Genomic DNA, 20,196 nt, shown 5'->3' with positions numbered 1-20,196 from the left:
CCTGATTTGCACACAATGTTGCATGAGGATAGCTTAAACATTACTTAGTTTGTTGTACTTTTCACTAAGCCTCGTGCTTACCTTCCACTAAAAAAAAAGAAGGCTAATTTTCACTAGGACCAGACTGCTATCGCCGACCAGGGCCATGATATAGGTGATGATTAGGATCGGATAGCAACCTTCCACAGGGGCCAAATGACCAGGTTCGATCAAAATTGGACAACTGACTTTCATTAAAATTGGACTAACGGTACTAACCAAGATTAGACCGCCACCTATGACAGAGATTGAATGACAAACTTCCATTAGGATTGTAACACTGGCGACAATGGGGATTGGGCTGCCAACACCAATCAAGACAAAACCAAGCGCTAATTGTCCAATCCTGGTGGGAGTCAGTCGTCTGAATTGTTGAAGTTGTCTGATTGCTTTTAAATTTAAATATATAATTAAAATTTTACTTGAGATTCAAATAAAATTTTTAATATTATAATTTAAATTTTTTTATATCATTCAAATAAAGAATTTAGGATATATAAATTTTAAATATGAGATTTTAAATTTAAATTTTTAACTTAAATTCATTTATCCTAACACAACCTAAATTTCTTTGTTGCAAACTTGCAATACGCCTAATCAGTTATCAACATTTTTAACCGACTCCACATCAATATCAATCAAATTAAATATATATAAAATAAAATTTATCAAAACCATGTTATCAGTTATCAATTATCAATTATCAATTAATAATTCATAAATAATGTGACTTATCTTAAATTCTTGTATAACGTTGCATTCTTAGCCTTAGTTATTCATAAGCCTGTGAAAAAAGAAAGTATGGCCTATGCACATTGTTCATTTAAAAATTAAAAATTAATATTGTTTTTAGCTAAAAATTGAAAGATAACGTCTATAATTTTAATAACTAAAAAAATATAGAAAAATAATTTTAAAAATAAATTCCAAAGTGCATTGATATATATTATTCTTGTCTTCATTAAAATTATATGTGAAATGTGCGAAAGGGCTACAATAAAAAATTCAAGAGCAAGAGAAAATGAGTTAATATAGCATCTATCATTTAAATGGCCGCTGATTTATCAAATCTAAAGCATTTACAAAAGGAGTTGTTTTCGTAAAAACTAATGAAATGAATTAACATGTATTCATCGTGAATTGTAATTGTAAATTATAGTAAAAATAAAACGCAAAATGAAAAATGATTAAAGAACCAAGCCTTGGACTATGGTAAGAGAAAATCGCTTTTAGGTTTCACATAAAAAAAAATTAAAATACATCGTCTAATAAAATTACAAAATCACTCTAAAATCTCATATTATTTACAAAAGTTGTCGATTTGTTACGTAAAAAGATCAATTAATGTTATATAGATGTTAATAGTTGGCAACTAAATAACAATAATTATTAACTATTAATAATTAATAACAATAATTTATAATTTCAACAAAGAACAAGAGATTTTAGAATAGTTTTGTAATTTTACAATTTTTTTTGTATTTATATTGTTTATGTAGGACTTGAAAGTGATTTTTTTAAAGATAAAATTGTGAAAACTATTAGACGCATTTCTTTATGTTTTATTTTAAAAATAATTAAGAATACATGGCAAAAATTAGGAAAACATAATTAAAAACTCCGTAGGGATTGGAGTTTTACAGGGGAAAAAGAGACTGAGTAACGTGATATTATGTAATGCTGTGCAGTGTAATTAGGGAGACACGGCCTCGCAAAAACAAAGAAAATAGGATCAATGCAAAAAAATACAGAAGTCGTTTATTATTATAAAGCCCTCTCTCTCTTCGCCTTCGGAAAGAAAATGAAGCCTAAGCGATTACTTCCACTTCCTCTGTAAAACCCTAATAATCGTATCCCTTCTTGTTTTTCTCTCTCCAACCGAAAATTCTTTCTCTGAAAAATTCGATTGCCTCACTCTCTGATTTGATTGATTGAATTAACTTCAATTGCTCCACAGACGATAGCTTTTATCTATCTTCTATCAAGATCCGCTGGAGGCTGCGAATGTGCTGTGATTTTCTCGGGCTTGCTTTCTAGTCCATTAAGGCTGGCTGGTATCCGGGTTGAGTAAATGGCGGATCCGCCTGGTATCCGCCTCTGCGCGCGTCGTCTTTTAGGAGATAGCAGAGTCCTAGGTTGTCTTGTTCGGTTGTTGTTCTTAGGATTGCAGTTTTGTGACGATTGTAACGAGTGAAGCATGCTGAGCGTGCTACGGGTGCACCTTCCCTCTGATATACCCATTGTTGGATGTGAGCTTACGCCGTACGTGCTCCTACGGCGACCTGATAAGCCTGTTACCACCGACGATGTGCCAGAGTCAGCCCCAATAGACGGCCATTTCCTACGTTACAAGTGGTAAGTGCTGTTTTGCACCCTGCCTTTGATTTTTCTGCTTTTGTCTCTCCCTTTTTTATGTCCTGGTTGTTGATTTGATTGACTTTTAATTTTGATGACTATGACCAGCTAATTGGTGTTAATTTATTTTAAATGATTTAAGATGGTTTTTCATGGAATGTTAATTTGCAAACTGGGTCTTTGGGGATGTTTTAGAGTTGTGTAATTGTTATTTGAATTTGTCTTTAGTACCTATCTATCTTCTCGTATTTTTCATATGCGTGTAGTTCATTCGTTTATTTATGGTTTGCTAGTAGACGCAGTTTTCTTATTCATTTATCTTTGTACTATTATTGTTGGTTTAATTTCAGTCATATTCACCGAAATAATCAAAATAAGTTCATTTACTTTATTCTTTCTATTTACCGGAAATCTTTCCAATTCATGAATGTTGTTTTCATTGCAAATAATGTTTAGGGAAATACAAGCTGAGGATGAAGCTACATATAACACCTTACGAATTGACTGAAGTAAATGGAATATTGTGGTCTCCACGATTATACAATTTGAATGGCTACCTGTGCATTCCTTTTCATCATTTGTTCCTTTCTACTTTGTTCTTTATTTCGGCAGTTATTTTAGAAGATTCTATACTTCTAATGCTTGCTCATTATGATGATGATCAGAAAACGCTATATGTTTATTGACAGACTGTGATGTATGAACAATCCCCCCCCCAAATTTTTTTTTCCCATTCTTGTCATTGGTAGATCAACCTTTACAAATTCCTATATTGTTGCCGGAACTCATAATTTTAATTTATCAAGTAATCATATGACATTTACGTGTTGTCACATAAGCTGAAAATGCAAATTTATGGGGCTTCTTTTCCATTATTTTCTTTGACGTCGAGATTTTAATTATTCATTTCAAAATAAGTTGAACTTTTTTTAATATACAATTGAACGCCATAGTGAATGTAATATATCCTGGGTAGATTCTCCATTTCAGTAAAAGATATTCATAAAAAAGAGGGAAACAAATCCAAATTATCTATATCTTCTGCTGAATAGATGTCCTCTAAAAGATTTTGTTGTTGAGAACAGTAATACTAAGCAAACTCACTTTGTTGAAGATAGAACTATAAAAAGAGATATAATGCATCTTATGCATTCAGGGTGATCTACGTTGGTCGAGCCTAATTTAGTCAACTGCTAAATTATAAGTTCAGCTGCACTAATTCTGTTTTCTGTCTGTCAACACAAGTTTGCTTGTGTTTATAAGCTGTTAAGTGAAAAGTGTGTCCTTGTTGAGGAAAAGAGCTTGTTCTTGTAGTTAACCTTATATAGTTGTGGAAATTAGAGTGGAATTCATGAATTTGTGTGTGGAATGAGAGATTCTTAAGCAAGCAAGGTGCACTTTAAGTTTGTTTACTCCACCTAGAGGCAATTTGTTTGGCATTTACTGCCCAGTGGAACTGAAATTTTAAAATGTTAAACCAGTTGTTGATTTCTATTGTTCCTTTGCTTAACTCGTGGTAAAGAATATCTATTCTATGTTAAGTCATCCTTAAATATTACACTAAATTGGGTTTGTATGCTAGTGGCAGTACACTTGGTCTCTCTCTCTCTCTCTCTCAATATATGTATACTTTTTTGTGTATTGTGATCTTTAGTTGTGGTGTACTGGCAAAGATGTAACTGCCTACTATACTATTGATCTCACTACTTTATAACTGTTTTTAGTCAGCAGAAAGGAATAATAGACATGAATTTGTTTCTGATGTGTATTAAGATTTTGAATTTTCATTCCAATGCCTTTATTTCATGTATTAGATTAGACGGTTGGTTCAGTACTTAATCTGTAACTTATAAACAGATATATCATTTGGCTGTCCTTTCTGGTAGGTATCGTGTGCAAAGTGATAAAAAGGTTGCTGTCTGTAGTGTACATCCATCTGAACAGGCCACACTGCAGTGCCTTGGTTGTGTTAAAGCCAAAATACCTGTTTCTAAAAGCTACCATTGCACACCAAAGTGCTTTTCAGATGCATGGCAGCATCATCGTGTCCTTCATGATCGTGCTGCAAGTGCTGTTAATGAAAATGGGAATGAGGAAGAGGAGGTATTTGGTCGCTTTAATAGTTCTGGATCTGGGGTAATCAATAATAGCTTGTCTAGCTCTGCATCAAGTGCTGCATTGACAAATGGGTCTGCACAGTTGTATCCATCAGCTGTTACACAACGAAGTGGTGGTGAAACTTGGATTGAAGTAGGACGATCAAAAACATATACCCCAACAGTTGATGACATTGGTCATATCTTAAAATTTGAGTGTGCAGTAGTTGATGCAGAGACAAAGCTTCCTGTGGGACATGTCAACACTATACTAACCTCCCGTGTCATTCCTGCACCATCGCCTAGTCCACGCCGCCTGATACCTGTTGATGGGATGGGACCCTTAGATGCTGATGGACGCATAACATCTTCAGGATCTTTTACTGTCCTATCATACAACATTTTGTCTGATGCATATGCGTCAAATGATTTATACAGTTACTGCCCTTCATGGGCTCTTTCTTGGCCATACCGTAGACAAAATTTGTTAAGAGAAATAGTTGGGTATCGTGCAGACATTATTTGCCTTCAGGAGGTACGTCAACATGTTTTTGTTTGCAGTTTTGACCATTGATAAAGTAATTTGGTAACCTGGGCTGACATTCAGGTTGATTCTGCTGAAGAATTTTTATTAAATGATAATGCAAGTTAAAGTAGTTGCTCATTGCTATTTTTGTTGCATTTTCAACTCAAATGATTATTCAAAGAAGGGGGGAGGGCTAGGCATAAAGGGTCATCTTATTGTATGATTTCTGTATCGTCTTATTGACAACTTTTTTTCTCCTTTCAGGTCCAAAGTGATCATTATGAAGAATTTTTTTCTCCCGAATTGGACAAACATGGATATTATGGTTTATATAAGAGAAAAACAAATGAGGTCGAACTGAAATTCTGTTTCCTTTTGCTTATGGTTCTGAATTTTCCTTTAAACGTTGATATAAATTGTTGATTTTCAGGTATATGGTGGGAACAGCCATATAATTGATGGCTGTGCGACATTTTTCCGCAGAGACAAATTCTCGCATGTGAAGAAATATGAGGTTGAGAAGCACTTTTTTCTGCATGGCAGTTCTCTCAAGTTTGTTCACAAACTTAGATTATGTCTACTTGCTTGCAGGTTGAATTTAATAAGGCTGCGCAGTCTTTAACAGATGCCATGATTCCAACCACACAGAAGAAAACTGCTTTAAATCGGCTTGTCCAGGTGGCAACATATTGATTGAAAGACTAGATGTTACTTTTATTTCTGATGAAACTTTTGTTTATCTTGTTATCTTTTTGTTCCTAGGATAATGTTGCTCTAATAGTGGTTCTAGAAGCGAAAGTTGCCAACCAGCCAATTGATAATCCTGGGAAAAGGCAGCTTCTTTGTGTGGTAAGCTCTTTTATACTGCTGTTATATCTGTGGACTTTAGATGGCCTTGTGTTTTCATGTCTTTCTGATGCACTGTGTTCATTGGATTTCTCAGTTGTGTTTGATCTTCCTTCTTTGTTGTTGTTGTTCTCCTATCTCTATCACTGTAGTTGCCGTACTGTAGTCTTTCTAGAATTGTTCTTCTTGGATGCAAATTGTTTTGGAAGGGTTGTGAATGGCTGTTGTTGCAGATGTTGAGGCACTTGGCCTTTTGTCAGATTAGCTCCAAAAAATTTAAATTCCGATGACCAAATGGATGTTCAGCTTTAATTTTTATGAAATTTTTCTTTGGCATTGGATGGTCCTGTGAAAGATTTATGCCATTTCCTCTTTCCTCCTTTTCCTTTCAGGTTGCAACACAATTTTCGTTGTTCATTGTTAAGCACTAATTTTGCTCTTGGACTGCAGGCTAATACACATGTAAACGTTCACCAAGATCTGAAGGATGTCAAACTCTGGCAGGTGAGTATTTTTCTATTGTTCATTCATTTTAAATGTGTCTACTGTGAGCTGAGGAGTTATACCTTTTCATTTCCTTCCTATAGGTGCATACTCTTTTAAAGGGGTTAGAAAAAATAGCTGCAAGTGCAGACATTCCAATGCTGGTTTGTGGAGATTTTAATTCAGTTCCTGGAAGGTTTTGTGGCGTTTTCTTCTTTTTAGTTTGATCAAATTTTATTTGTTAATATATTGGTATCAGTAATTTTTGTCTAAAGTTGGTGCTGATGTTGCAGTGCCCCTCATGCACTTCTTGCAATGGGGAAGGTAGACAACTTACATCCTGATTTAGCTGTTGATCCTCTCAGTATCTTGCGTCCCTACAGCAAGCTGGTTCATCAGCTGCCACTGGTAATACATTCATTGAAATGCAACCCTTTTAAGAAATAAATAGCTTAGTTTTTCTACTTTCTCATATTATTGTGCATTTTTCCTTTTCTAGTTGTTGATTTTAGCTTTTTAATGCAAGTTGCTTTTTAATTATAGGTTAGTGCATACTCTTCTTTTGCAAGAACAGTAGGTCTTGGCTTTGAGCAGCACAAAAGGAGACTGGACAGTGCGACAAATGAACCCTTGTTCACAAATGTCACTAGAGATTTTATTGGGACTCTAGATTACATCTTTTATACAGGTTTGCTATCCTGATGTGTTGTATCGTTTATTAAATTTTAAGGTGCAGGCTGCTTAATTTTTGAAGCGATGTGGTTTGTGGTTTCAGCGGATTCTTTGGTGGTGGAGTCACTGTTGGAGCTATTGGACGAGGAGAGTTTGAGGAAAGACACAGCACTTCCTTCTCCCGAATGGTCCTCAGATCATATAGCTCTGTTAGCGGAGTTTCGTTGCTGCAAGAATAGATCTAGGCGTTGACATGTAAAAGGTAGGTAGGCTCTTCCTTTACTCTTTACTGTGAAAGAGCTGACGTTTTATTGAATTTCTCACCTCACCCAACTAAATTGGGTAGAATTTGAGTCTGTTCGCAAGCCTGTACATGCCCCAACCAATTATCTATATATCTGTAGAATATAAAATCTACAGGTAGCACTGTTTGCAAGTGATGAATAATGTGGTTCATTTAAAACTTGGCGCAAAGCACAAGCTTGTGGTTTAGTTTGATGGGAATGATTTTTAATTTGCAGGTCTTTTCCAAAGACACGCAAAGAAAAATGCTGGAAGAAGCGTTTGGTTGATAAGTTATTGTAAGGATGGTAGATCACGCCTTTGTCTTTCCCAGGTATTATCGTGTGGAATCCTTTCAATGATCTGCATTGTATTATGCCACCCGTCTCATAGAAAAAAGAAAGCATAATTATGCCTTATTAAATTGCATCTTCTTTTTTGGTCAAAAAAAAAAAATTGCATCTTCTTTCATCCCCAATCTTTCTCCGCGGTTAAAGTTATCTTCAAATGCCCGCTGGCTTACTTTGCCCTAGTAATTAATCGAAGTCCTTGAAATAGTTAAATGGACTCAGCATTTATTACTTAGAATATTTTCGAAAACAAGTGGTGCCTGAAATAAAATGGCTGACGATGTAGAACAAGTTCTTTTGCGGAAGCTTTGAAATTATCTGAGAATTTGCCATGCCTTTTCTGAGAAGGTTGATTCTATTTAGGGATCCAACAGACAATTATGAAACCATCAAGCACTATGTACTTGTTTGGGATTCTATTTATTTAACTTAAACTATAGTTTGTAGACTTAGAAACTAGTTAGGGGGAAAAATATGTATATTTGTATAAGAGTAGTTGTTAAATGGGCTTTTCTTTCTTAACTATTACGCCAAAAACTAGATTTTGAAACTTATATTAGTTATGTTGAAATATAACTGTCAGTAGCATTTAATGCGTTTTAAATTTATTGAATAATCTATTTATCCTTTCACATTTCGTTTTGAAATTCGATATTTTTATTAATGATAAATTTAACATTTTTATTATTTGTAATATGTGTGTGTGTGTGTGTGTGTATATTACTTAAATAGATCTAATTAAGTTTTTTAGTATTTAAAAATATTTCTACTTTAATACAGTAGCTATTATTTTTATAATTATAATTATAATTATAATATTTTTCTTAAATTTATCAAATTGCATGCTTATGTGCGTGCGAGAGAGAGAGAGATGCAACTTACGTCTTTTTTAGGTTTTTTATCAGCTCATTTTCTTTTTAGTTATTATATATTTAAGCATGTTTTTTAATTACATCGTTCAAAATAAGTTTCAGTTTGTCAAATTGATTTTTTATATAAGATTATCTAAATATAAATTACATTACAAGCTTTTAATTGGTTTATGTGAAATGCAATTCTGTAAAAGTTAATCCAAAAAAGCTTCAAGACATCTGATTTCAAGTTGCATCAGTCCAAAATGGAGAATACGTAACCGCTGCCAAATTAAGTTGAACATATCTCCCAATAGTTTTTAGCTTTAGTGGATTAAAAGAATAAAAGTACAATGGAGGAGGGCGAGTTTTCGTCAATGGCATGATGCGTCAACTTGTAATCCTCTCGGGGCATTATTTCATTTGGCCGATATTAAGCGTTGGCTCTGTTAAATTTTGACTTCAATAAAAGGAATTTCAGTTGCCAAAGAAAAGGAACTTCAGATTTAAGTTGATGGGTTCCGAGACTGGGATGCAAGGAATGTAAATAGTTATATAAAATTTATGAAAGGGTGAATTATTTATAGATTGATAATAATATAACTCAGTCTCGCATGCAAACTCAATTAAAAAAATTAATCATTTAAATTCTTCATTTTATATTGTGACTGTTGAAAATGTAATTGAGTAATATCTGATATCATGCAGTTATAAAAAGAAATAATTAACAAGTGGATAAAGGTTTGAATTTCAACTTGTGTTTGCAAAGTTGGGGAAAGTTTATTTTTTGCCTTCAGTATGTCGAGGGAGGTAAATTTTATTATGGACGTGCACTATCAAAAAAAAAAAAAAAGTTAGCAAAAAAGTCAAGAAATAGTATATTTGTTCTGGTCATATTTATAAAATTTTATCTTTAAAATCCTTAATACTAAGACTACTAATTAATTTAAAGAAAGATTTAAAATACATTTTAAAAAGATATTTCCTCCATTTAAAAATGTAAGGTGTTTTTTTTTTCTAGAGTTGCATGTTAAAAAATATAAGACAGTTTTAGTGATTTAACTTTTAAGGTATAATTAATGTGCATTTTTTAAAAGTACTCATAATAAATATATCATTATATATATATATATATATTAAACTGAAATATTTTATTAAATAAGAGTAAATATAAAAACATGATATTAATTTAAAAATAAATAATTATTTTATTAAAAGTGAGATTTAGTTGATGATATTTCATATTTGTAATGGGGGGAGTAATTCTAACCATAAGTCAAACAACATTTACTATTCATTCAAGATAATTAATAGATCCTGAAATTTTTTTTTACAATAAAGCATGTAGATATATTATTTAGTTGGGAGAAATTTACTTGTTACTCTCATGTTCCAAAAAAGATTATCTGCACCTGAGAGGAACATTTCTTTAACCATCCTTCCTCTTGTATTCAAGAAGAGGAGGAAGGGGAGAGAAATGATCATATAAAGGTATTTAGTTCTGGTTATGAATGAATCATCCTTTTAATCCCAAAAAAAAAAAAAAAGATTCTCTGCTGTACAGAGTTTACCCCTTATTTGAAAAAAAAACCAATTATTTTGTATTCCTCGATACACCTAAAAGTAAGGTTTTCTTTTTTTTTAAAAAAAAAAAACAAACTTGTGCAAAGTAGTGAAAATATTACCTTCACACTGTCCAATGAAGATTATTCAAGATGATAAATAATTATGTTTCTTTTAATTGAGACACAGCGGAGTTCATGATCACTGACTGCCATTGTTTTATTGAAAGTACTTTCAATCATTTTTACAAGTCACATTTAAAAAAAAAAATTAGTCCTTTATGTAAGTTTTTCTCCCTTTGTTTTTGTAGCCCTTAACGTACAATTTCAAAAATAACCTCTAACAAATTCTTAAAAAAAAGTTTAATATTTTAATTTTCAAGAAAACTTTTCGTACATATCAAACCACTCATTTTTAAATAGAAGGATAGAATTGAAAAGTGATTTATTTTTAAGATAATTTTATTATTTTAACAAACCAACCTTCGTTTTGATTAGTTAATTAAAAATGACATATAAGGACCAAAAGAAGTAATGGACTGGCTAAGCTAACTGACAGGAAAAGGATTTAGATTATACTAAAGTACTCAACCATGAGATGCCATTACAATGAGAGATGATTGTTGCATTTGTAATTTACTAATGGCCTATACCACTAATTACGATTTGCTCTATATATATTGATGTATGGGATTCGAAAAACAAGAAAATTGCATCATTAACTTTCAGAAAGTATATTCTCATTTTACATCCTCAAATCATTGGTTCGCCGAAAAAAAAGCCCAAGATTGTACTTATTTCATGGGTTTTAGTGGTTGTGTGCAAACAAAACAATTTTGTTAATCAAACGAATGTGACACAAATGGTAATGGTTTGAACACTTTAAATATCATTCCATGTTTAATTCCTGGAGGTGTATAAAAAAAAAAATCACTTGGGAGAAGACGACTCCTTAAATGATATTCAGATTCTTTGGGAGATTAATCTCATGGTTGTCGGTCGTGAAGATACTTTAGGCAGCAACAAATAAAAAAAAAAAAACAATTGTGTTAAAGTTTGACAATAGAAACGGACTGTTGTGACTTCACTATAAAATTGATACAACATGATTAATCATCCTCCAAGTTGTGTAGACAGGAATGTTCGAAGAAAACAATGCTTGGGAGTATCGCTAGCCTATATAACTTGTCTCGAGACAGATTTCATCAAGAAACTTCCGGAAAGCACCACATTAGCTGTGCACTTTAAAGCATTTTAGATTTGGGAACAACTGAAGCAGCTTTTCGCGGCTCCGGTTCTACAGAAGGAGATAGCAAGTTATCAGAAGAACTAGTGCAATTAATGCCTGTAAACTGAATTGTCATAATACACTGATAATTCAGGTTGGAATATTGCCTTAATGCCAATACATCCGTTCACATCAAGGGTTGTGATCTTGTTGTAACCGGATTTTGAAAGTGCCTCTAGAGACTTGTCGGTCACACCAGTTATTCCAAACAAACTGCATATTTGTCCTTCCAAAATATCAGAAAAAAGGATTGACCGAAAAGAATCAGAAAAAGGAGCCATTTTGGATGGAATTATTAAAACAGGTCACTTCATGTTGCCATTGGAGCAGGAATATGTATGAAAAGGTGTGTTCATGAATCATTATCGCCTATTAGGCTACTTCATGCGCCATACGAGTCAAAGGAAATCTATCAAAATCTATATGACTTGCAAAGACACATTCAGGTACTCAAAAAAGACGCATTCAAGCATCATCAAGCAATCTCTAAAGGTACACGCCACACACCTTAGAGATTCAATAGAGGTGCAGCTCCTTGCAATGGATATGACCCCCTCATCAGTCACACGTACACACCTATCACATGAAACAAGATGCAGATGACCCCAATGAACTCGTTTAGTTAGTTAGTGTATATGTGTGTAACGGTTAAAACTTTAGTTACCATGTTAGATTTAGGGTTATAAGATTCTTGCATTTAGAAATGCTGGAAAGACCTTCATCTGAAAGGTTCTATAAACCAAACCATAAATTGTTAGCATTAGCAGTTAGCATCAGATAAGGTGCAGAGGGATCTCCAGAGCCCAGAAACATATATTACCTGGGCGCCACAGAGATCCAAAAGCTTGAGATGCACCAGGAGGGAAATCTCCTTGTAAACTTCATCTGTGAAACTGAACAAGAACAATGAATTGATTTGATCAAGAGAAAAGGTTTTCAACTAAAATGAATATGTTTCAGTGGCTACCTAGACAGAGCATAGAGATTTAGACTCTGAAGAGACAAACATTTCTCTAGTAACTGCTTTAAGCCAGAATCTGTAAGCTTGATGCACCTAAGCGCCAAAGGGTATGAGTATCAAAAGAAAAATAGAATCCATCCCATGTTCAATGACATTATCTTACCAGATAGAAGCATGGAATGTGAATTTCAAAAACAATTCAAGAGCCTAGAATTGAAACAGAAATAGAAGACTCTAATTCACTATTTATAATGACTCATGGATATCAGAAAGACACATGCCAGCAGCCAGTACAAGTTTTGCAGCTTGTTAAAGCTGAAAGTGAAATTCTAGTAAAGGCTGGTGTTATTCACACATCAAGACATACAAAATAATCCCATACTAAAGTAGATCTCATAAAATGATAATCTGTTATAAACCACCTCAAATACCTTGTCAGGTTCAATGACTCTAATTCTGAATAATTCTCAGCTACAAATTCCAAGCTTTGGTCTGAAATATTCTGCCATTATAAAATTGTAGAGCCCTTAAGATATGTTCAGAGACAGTCGTTAAATTTTATTAGCTGAATTTTGAGTTAACGCGAGTGTTAACAAAAGAACCAAATGATTACCATTCAATATCTAGTCACAAGAAAAAGGCTAAAAGCAGAATCACTACTCAGAAATCATATTTGAGATATTGAAGTTGTACTTAATTCAGAATGGCAGGGGTTAGAAAGACACCCAAAGGACAAACTAAATCAAAGGTACTTTGTTACAAAATGAAGGGAAGTCTACTGTGCAAGCTGAATCTTGTTTTCTATTTGTATGGTTATTCATGGAGTGTATCAAACATACACACTCTCGAATTCTCTCTAAAGGGATTCTTCCTTGCTTTCCTCGGCCTTCCTTTCTAGCAAAAGTTAGTTATCATTTTACACCCATAAAATTCGCCAATGGAAAAGAAGAGAGATTGATCACAAAATGCTTTAAAGCTTGTAATAACCATTTTACCACTTAAAAAGCACATGTGAAGACTTAAAATCAAGTTATTATTCAAACAGTTCACAACAGAAATGTGGTACTTATACCAATTCTTGCTTGGGCATGCTTTTGCACTCCTGAACATCATTTTGACCAGAAATTTCCATAGCTACAAAGAAGGGGTGCATAAACACAGTACACACATATTGCATGCACAATCCAATATGTTTATGCGAACAGATGCAGACAAAAAATAATGTCTTCCTATTATTTGTCTAAGATGCACAAGTAATTCAAATCCAAAGCATCACCATACTGTCAAATATAGCTTGGATTGTGTTAGTGGCTCACATACCTTGCAGCCACTTATGTTCAGATAAATTATGCCTTTGCAATTTTTCACTAGATGCCTTAGTCCCGCATCTGTTAACCTGGAACATGTTTGGTTTTTTTTTTTTTTTTGTCGTTGTTATTAAAACGTGATGGGAAGTCAGACAGTGAAAATAAGATTTTCAGCTACTAATGTTAACTTCACAGATTTAGAAGAACTTCAAGCACCTCACATTCCAGTAGATGGAAAAAGATTTCAGTTGCGGACAACAACTGGTTATAGCTTCAACTCCTTCATCTGAGATTTTTTGGCAGCCGTTCAGATTTAAGGAATCCAAGCCTTTAAGAGAATCTGAACACTTGGGGTGAAAACAACATTAATTAGGATCACTCAATCAATATATTTTTAAGTGATATTGGAGATGAGGTAGAGTGTGATTCAGCATTTTTAACATGATGGACATCTGCCATCTTCAGGGAAAGAACACAAAGTTCATTTGTCTTAATGATGGATCTCGTGCCTCAGTTTTTTTGCAAATAGAAAGATAGACGAATAATTCATAGCAAATTATAAAATATGCTACCTTAGTCTTAAGAAGGATGAGATGTGTGTCATCAATATCTTGAGCGAATTCCAGGTTAATCTGCTTAACATTGCGATATCTAGGCTACAAAAAAAATGTCAAGTTGAACATAAAATAACTATCAGCAAAAAATTTAAGAGAAATTAAACAAAAGCACCTATAACACCAAAAATTCAAATCTCCGTGTGGTACTTGCACATCAAAAACTAGAAAGACATAATCCATTGGTCTTAAAAATTCGCTTTTATTATGGTTCCTGCTTTCCCGTCCGTAGAGTCAAGATCAAGATAAATGCACTATATGTAATTGAATGAAATGCATCGTATCAGGAAAGCAGTCAGACTTAAAAAGAATAAGCTAACCAGAGAAAGAGCAGCTATAAGCCGATTCCCGGCAATTTTCCTCTCGCGAAAATTGAGTACCTATCCAATGAATGGTGTGGTGAATACACAATCATCCGTATAACCATATCCTTGAAAGATTCATCAAAAGAATGAAACAGAATACAGAGAAGATGAGAAGCACCTGCCAAAGTGACGAGGCCGAGGTAAGAATCCGATAAATCCATGGGCTGACGAGCAAGAGGGAAATAAGGTCTCTTTGAGATGATCTGGAGGAAACAAGTAGGAAAACTCGGGGCACCGTTTCTCTGCTCCAAGTGAAATCATCTTCCGCCGGCGCAGCTATTTTTTCCATTCCTTTCTTTGCTGCAGTCGAGATTGGGGGGGGGGGGGGGAGGAGGGATGAAAAAACCCAAAAATAAAAGTTATTTTTTGTAAAATGAAATGGAATAAATGAAAATACAATATTTAATTTAATTTAATTTAACCAAATGTGTGGGAGAAGTTTTCGAGGGAAAAAAAATGAGAAGACAAGATTACACACAGAGTTTTTAATATATACAGTATCATTTTATAAGACAAAAACGATAAGAGTTGGGTGCCAGATAAGGCCATTTATAAAATTTAGACAATGATTAATATATTTGGTCTAAAAATTATTAATTAATTAAAAAATAAAAAGAAATAATATTTAATTAAAGTGTATTTTTAAAAAATTAAATTTAAATATATGAGTTAATTTTCAATGTGGTAAAGTAGATAAAGTTATAAATAACTAGAATGATAGAATATATATATATTAAAAAGAGCTTAACACTGTGTTAGAGATTTTTTTAAGAAGGAATGCAATAGAGTGAGATAGTTAAAAGATATAAAGCATTGTTTGTAAAAAAAAATTTAAAAAAAAGAATGGAATGGTAAGGAAGGACCTCTGAAGTCCTCTTTTGCCATCCATAGCTTAATATCTTTTGCACCGCAACAATTAAGGATGGAGTGACACAATATAATCATTTTATTTATAAAATTACCCTCAATCTTCTATCTTAATAAAAAAATCTCATCTATTATTTTTATTTTTTAACTATTTTTCTTACCTTCTATTAGGATTGCACATGGGCAGTGTCGGGTTAGATATCACCCCAACCCGATGTGCACTTAGGCACCAAGTTAGCTCTATTGACCTAAAAATATTCGTACAAGTATTTTTTAAAAAATATATAAAAAAAATTTTTCCTTAAAAATTATTTTTATTATTATTATTTAAAATATATCCTTTATAAAACTAATATTAGAATCAAAAGTAATTTTTTAAAAGTTCAAATAAACAACAATTGCCAATTATTCTTTCATAATAATAAGTTTAAAAAAATTAAATTTTGAAAGAGATTTAAAAAATTGTAAAAATAAAAAAATTTAAACTATCATAAAAATAATATAATTCATGATAACTTTCAATAAAAATAATAATGTCACATTCATAAAAAAAATAAAAAAACTTGCACATGTTTGGACAATGTAAGGTTTGACCCTTGTTGATGCACGGCCCCATGTACTCAAATGCTTCGGGTAAGATTGAGCCAATCAAGCATTTAGGCATAGTACATAGCCATACCTCCTACCATATCTCTCATGCTCTTGCCATCTTTATCTGTTGCACCTTTCAACATTATGACTCTATTGTGTTTTCCTTTTATGTAATAGAAATGTTTGCATAAATAGCTCTGTTGCTTGCTTTGTCTTTTTATTCTTAATTTTTGAATATCTTATTTAACTATTAATTTTAATAATAATAATAATAATAATAATAATAAATTATTATTATTATTATTATTATTATTATTATTATTTGCTGTATAAATATTATAATCATTTAATGAGCATTATTATTTTCTTTAAATTTAATTATATGAGTAATATTAAAAGAAAAAAATTTTAAATTATTGCATTCTGTTCATTTTATAAATACTCTTAAACAATAATCATGTAAAATAATTTTTTTATTATAAAACTTTTAAATAATAAAAAATTTTATTTTATTTTGCTCCGCTCCATTCTGTTTCATTTATTAATGACCGTTTCTTTTCATTCAACCTAGGGGTGTTCATGATGCTCGGTTACCCGGTATGCCCGCCCAAACCCGATTATTTTTTGCCCAGCTCGGCCCAAAATATTTTATTCATATTTGGGCTGGGCAATGTGCGAGCAGGGCCGGGCAGCGGGCAAGTCATGCAGCCCTGCCCGTTTAGCCTGGCCCTATTTTTTTAATTATTATTATTTTTAGTTTAAAGTTCAAAATTATGGAGAGTGGGAGGGAATTGCAAAATTGGTCCGAACTCACGGTTAGATAAAAAGAGGGAGGGAAAAGATTAGGGTTGGAATTTTTTTGTTGTCATGTCACGCCAGCCAAGCCAATCTGCCATTTTTGGTTTTGGATTTCCTTAGCTTCGTCTGAGTCTCTGAGACGGTGAGGTTGAGAGTCACAGCCTGTTGAGACTTGAGACTCACAGGGGCGACAGCGAGTAAGCGATAGGCGAGAGCGAGTGAGCAACAGGCAACCTCGATTGAGCTCTTCTAATCTTCTTTCCTCTCTAATCTCCTCTGCCGTCTGAGCTCTTGAGCTTGAACGAAGTCGGATCATCTCCCAAATCCCATCAATGGCATGCGAGTGCAATGATCCCCTTCCCTGCCATCTGTAAATTGATGCTTAATCTTCACCTTCTCTCCCGTGTGAGAGTGCGAGTGGCAGTGCGGCGTGCCACTGTGTGAAGGAGCTTGAGTCCTTGACTGACCTCAGCATCTCTCGCTCTACTTGTCTCCAGTCTTCGGTCTCCACAGCTACACAGTATACTGCCGTTCCTAACTTCCTTCTCTGGTCTCTCGAAGTCGTACAGAAGCTCTCATCTGTCTAAGTTCATGGTCTATTGCTCTCATCACACAGAAGGTCTCGTTTGCCCAGCTTCACAGTCTTGTCTGCCCAAGGTAAGATTTTCTCTCAATTTTTTCCATAATCTTGTCATAGTTCTTTGTATTGCAGAAATATTTGATTTGAGTAGCCCTGTTTTTAGATTCTTTCCCTTGAGGAGGTTTCTGGTTTATGTTGTGAAATTTTTGTGCTCAAAATTGATCTAATGTATTTCTGCTAAGAAACACTAGCTTAGATGTTCAGTTTAAAACCTTGTCTGCTTTCATTGGGCTGATTTTTGAACATGTGGTTTGGCATTGCTACGGCCATCTGAAGCTTTCTTTAACTATGATTAGGTTGGTTGCATATATACCTCAGTACAATTATATCACATTTTGTAAGGCGTTATTCTCAATTTCTTCTATTTTTGGTTACATTAGTACATATCACATTCTATGCTACATGCATTTTGAAGCTCTCTTTTGCCCAGAGTTAGATTTTCTCTTGATTTTTCTTATGCCAAATTTTGCCCAGGAAGTCAAGAGAAAGAATTGAATTAATGGAATTAGATTACATTTTGGACTTGGATTACATTTATGTGTGTGTGAATTTATTGTTGGACTTGGATTTGCACTTCTAAATGGATATATGTGTGTGTGAATTATTGTTGGACTTAAGTTACGTTTTGGAGTTATATATGTGTGAATTATTGTTGGACTTGGATTAGATTCTTCTTAACTAACAATTTATGGTCCTGTACTTTTTTATGCTAGTATGGAGGATCAAGCTTCGGTTGCATCACCCTTTGAAACATCTCAAACATCAACCCCTACTGGACCTTCCATTCACCAACCTCTACTGGACCTACACAAACGCCAACCCATACTCCCCCCACACAAACAGCAACCCTGCCCCTCCCCATCAATCTGTCCCTCCTATTACACCTCCTTCTCTTCCCCCTTGTGCTCCTCCCACCCAAACACCCACAGAACATGTCACACAAGTGACAGATGTTGAGAGAAGGGGTCGAAAAAGGAAAGCAAAGGAACCCAAGTATACACCAGAGATGTGGGATTACTTTATTAGGTTGCCTATAGAATAAACTAATGAGGAGCATAGAGCAGCATGCAAAGTGTCCAAAGAACCCTCACAAGGCCACCAAAGATAAGAAACAAGCAATGATAAATTTGTTATCTGGTGGGACAAGTGGGCAAGGAAAATCTATAGTCACTCACTTATATAATGAGAAGAGGTGTAGAAGAGCTCTTGCTAAATTTATTATTTGTGATGAGCAGTCATTCAGAATTGTTGAAAAGCCTGCATTTAAGAAATTTTTGAATGAGTTTGAACCTCGCTTTCCAATCCCTTTAAGAACAACAATTGCAAGGGATGTGTGGCAGCTATATCTTAGTGAAGTAAAAGTGCTAAAGAAAATCTTGAAACAATGTTCTAAGCGTATTTATCTCACAACAGATTGCTGGACGTCAAACCAAAATTTTAATTACTTGTGTTTGACGGCACATTTTATTGACAATGAATGGAAGCTTCACAAAAGGATCCTAAGTTTTGTTATGATTGAAAATCATAAAGGTGAGACTATAGGGAAGACCATTGAGCAATACTTGTTGGATTGGGGTATTGATAAGGTGTTTAGCATAACTATGGATAATACTTCATCTAATAACACGGCTTTGGGATACCTTAAAAGGAGGTTGAGAAGTTGGAAGGGCTTAATTTGTGGAGGAGACTATCTACAATTAAGATGTTGTGCACATGTTCTTAATTTGGTGGTCAATGAAGGCATCAAACACATGAAAGATAGTTTTGAAGCCATTCGAAGTGCTGTGAGATATGTTCAGTCTTCTCTTTCACGGTTTCTAAAGTTTAAAAATTAGGTTGAATCTGAAAAAATAGAAACTAAGAGCCTTGTTTGCCTTGATGTTAGTACTCGATGGAATTCAACATATTTGATGTTAGAAGCTGCAGTGAAGTTTCAAAAGGTGTTTGAGCGGATGCATTATGAAGATGATGACTATATTGCATTATTTAACTCTAAGCAAGAGGGAGGTGTTTTCTCTGGCCCTATTATTGGTGATTGAAAAAATGCTAAAGTCTTCATCAAATTCTTAAAGGTTTTTTATGACATAACTTTAAAATTTTCAAGCTCCCTTATTGTAACATCAAATGATTGTTTCCATCAAATTGCTCGTGTTCAGCAGATGTTGCAAAAGCATATTGGAAACAGTAGTAATACTTTTTTGGCAGATATGAGCTTTAAGATGCATATGAAGTTTGATAAGTATTGGGGTCAGGCAGATAATATGAATCTATTATTGATTGTGGCTGTGATTTTGGATCCTTGGTACAAATTAGTTTATGTAAATCACATGTTTGAACTCCTTTTTAGTAACCCTGAAGAATGTGCATTAATGATGGATAAGGTCAAAACTTGTTTATATCGATTGTTTGATAAGTATTTTGTTGGGATTTCTACTAAATCAGGGCCTACCCATGCTAGTAATGCACCTACAAGTTCATTGCCCTCTCTTGATGATGATGATGATGACGACATTGAGGATCCAGGGGCAGTGTGGTTAGAGTCTTTGAAGAAAAAAACTTCAATGGATCCACAAAGTGAGCTAGATAGATATCTTGCAACTGATTCTAGAGCTGACATCTCATCATCTGATTCTGAGTTTGACATACTATCATGGTGGAAAGCAAATTCTAAAAAATATAAAATTCTCTCCCACATGGCACAAG

The 20,196-nt window shown here is 33.8% G+C and overlaps 2 protein-coding genes across 7 annotated transcripts; one reads left to right on the top strand and one right to left on the bottom strand.

Moving 5' to 3' along the window:
* Positions 1-1,809: 1,809 nt before the first annotated feature.
* On the top strand, positions 1,810-7,777 carry LOC129289918 (carbon catabolite repressor protein 4 homolog 2). The gene is made up of 12 exons (XM_054926668.1): positions 1,810-2,394; positions 4,281-5,025; positions 5,281-5,367; positions 5,447-5,530; positions 5,608-5,694; positions 5,779-5,865; positions 6,313-6,366; positions 6,450-6,541; positions 6,639-6,753; positions 6,889-7,033; positions 7,121-7,279; positions 7,539-7,777. The coding sequence occupies exons 1-11, from the start codon at positions 2,237-2,239 to the stop codon at positions 7,267-7,269; spliced, it is 1,803 nt and encodes a 600-aa protein (XP_054782643.1). The 5' UTR covers positions 1,810-2,236; the 3' UTR covers positions 7,270-7,279; positions 7,539-7,777.
* Positions 7,778-11,117: 3,340 nt separating this feature from the next.
* On the bottom strand, positions 11,118-14,930 carry LOC129322499 (F-box protein At3g58530). Of its 6 annotated transcripts, XM_054968811.1 has the most exons (13): positions 14,716-14,930; positions 14,553-14,612; positions 14,191-14,274; positions 13,835-13,965; positions 13,632-13,707; positions 13,151-13,201; positions 12,743-12,813; positions 12,318-12,404; positions 12,171-12,243; positions 12,015-12,082; positions 11,858-11,926; positions 11,458-11,563; positions 11,118-11,359 (listed from the first exon to the last, which is right to left on the bottom strand). In XM_054968811.1, exons 1-13 carry the CDS (start codon positions 14,884-14,886, stop codon positions 11,294-11,296), a joined length of 1,113 nt encoding a protein of 370 aa, XP_054824786.1. In that variant the 5' UTR covers positions 14,887-14,930; the 3' UTR covers positions 11,118-11,293. The 6 variants fall into 6 exon arrangements, with proteins under 6 accessions (XP_054824786.1, XP_054824802.1, XP_054824789.1 ...); XM_054968827.1 differs by lacking the exon at positions 12,318-12,404; XM_054968814.1 differs by lacking the exon at positions 13,151-13,201 and having other exon boundaries at positions 14,716-14,929.
* Between the last annotated feature and the right edge of the window lie 5,266 nt (positions 14,931-20,196).

The sequence above is a fragment of the Prosopis cineraria genome, unplaced genomic scaffold, assembly GCF_029017545.1.
Source record: "Prosopis cineraria cultivar Desert tree isolate PC_DT_omini unplaced genomic scaffold, ASM2901754v1 PC1, whole genome shotgun sequence".
Classification (NCBI taxonomy): Eukaryota; Viridiplantae; Streptophyta; class Magnoliopsida; order Fabales; family Fabaceae; genus Prosopis; species Prosopis cineraria.
Note: the sequence above shows the minus strand (reverse complement) of the source record. Positions and strands in the feature narration are given on the sequence as shown.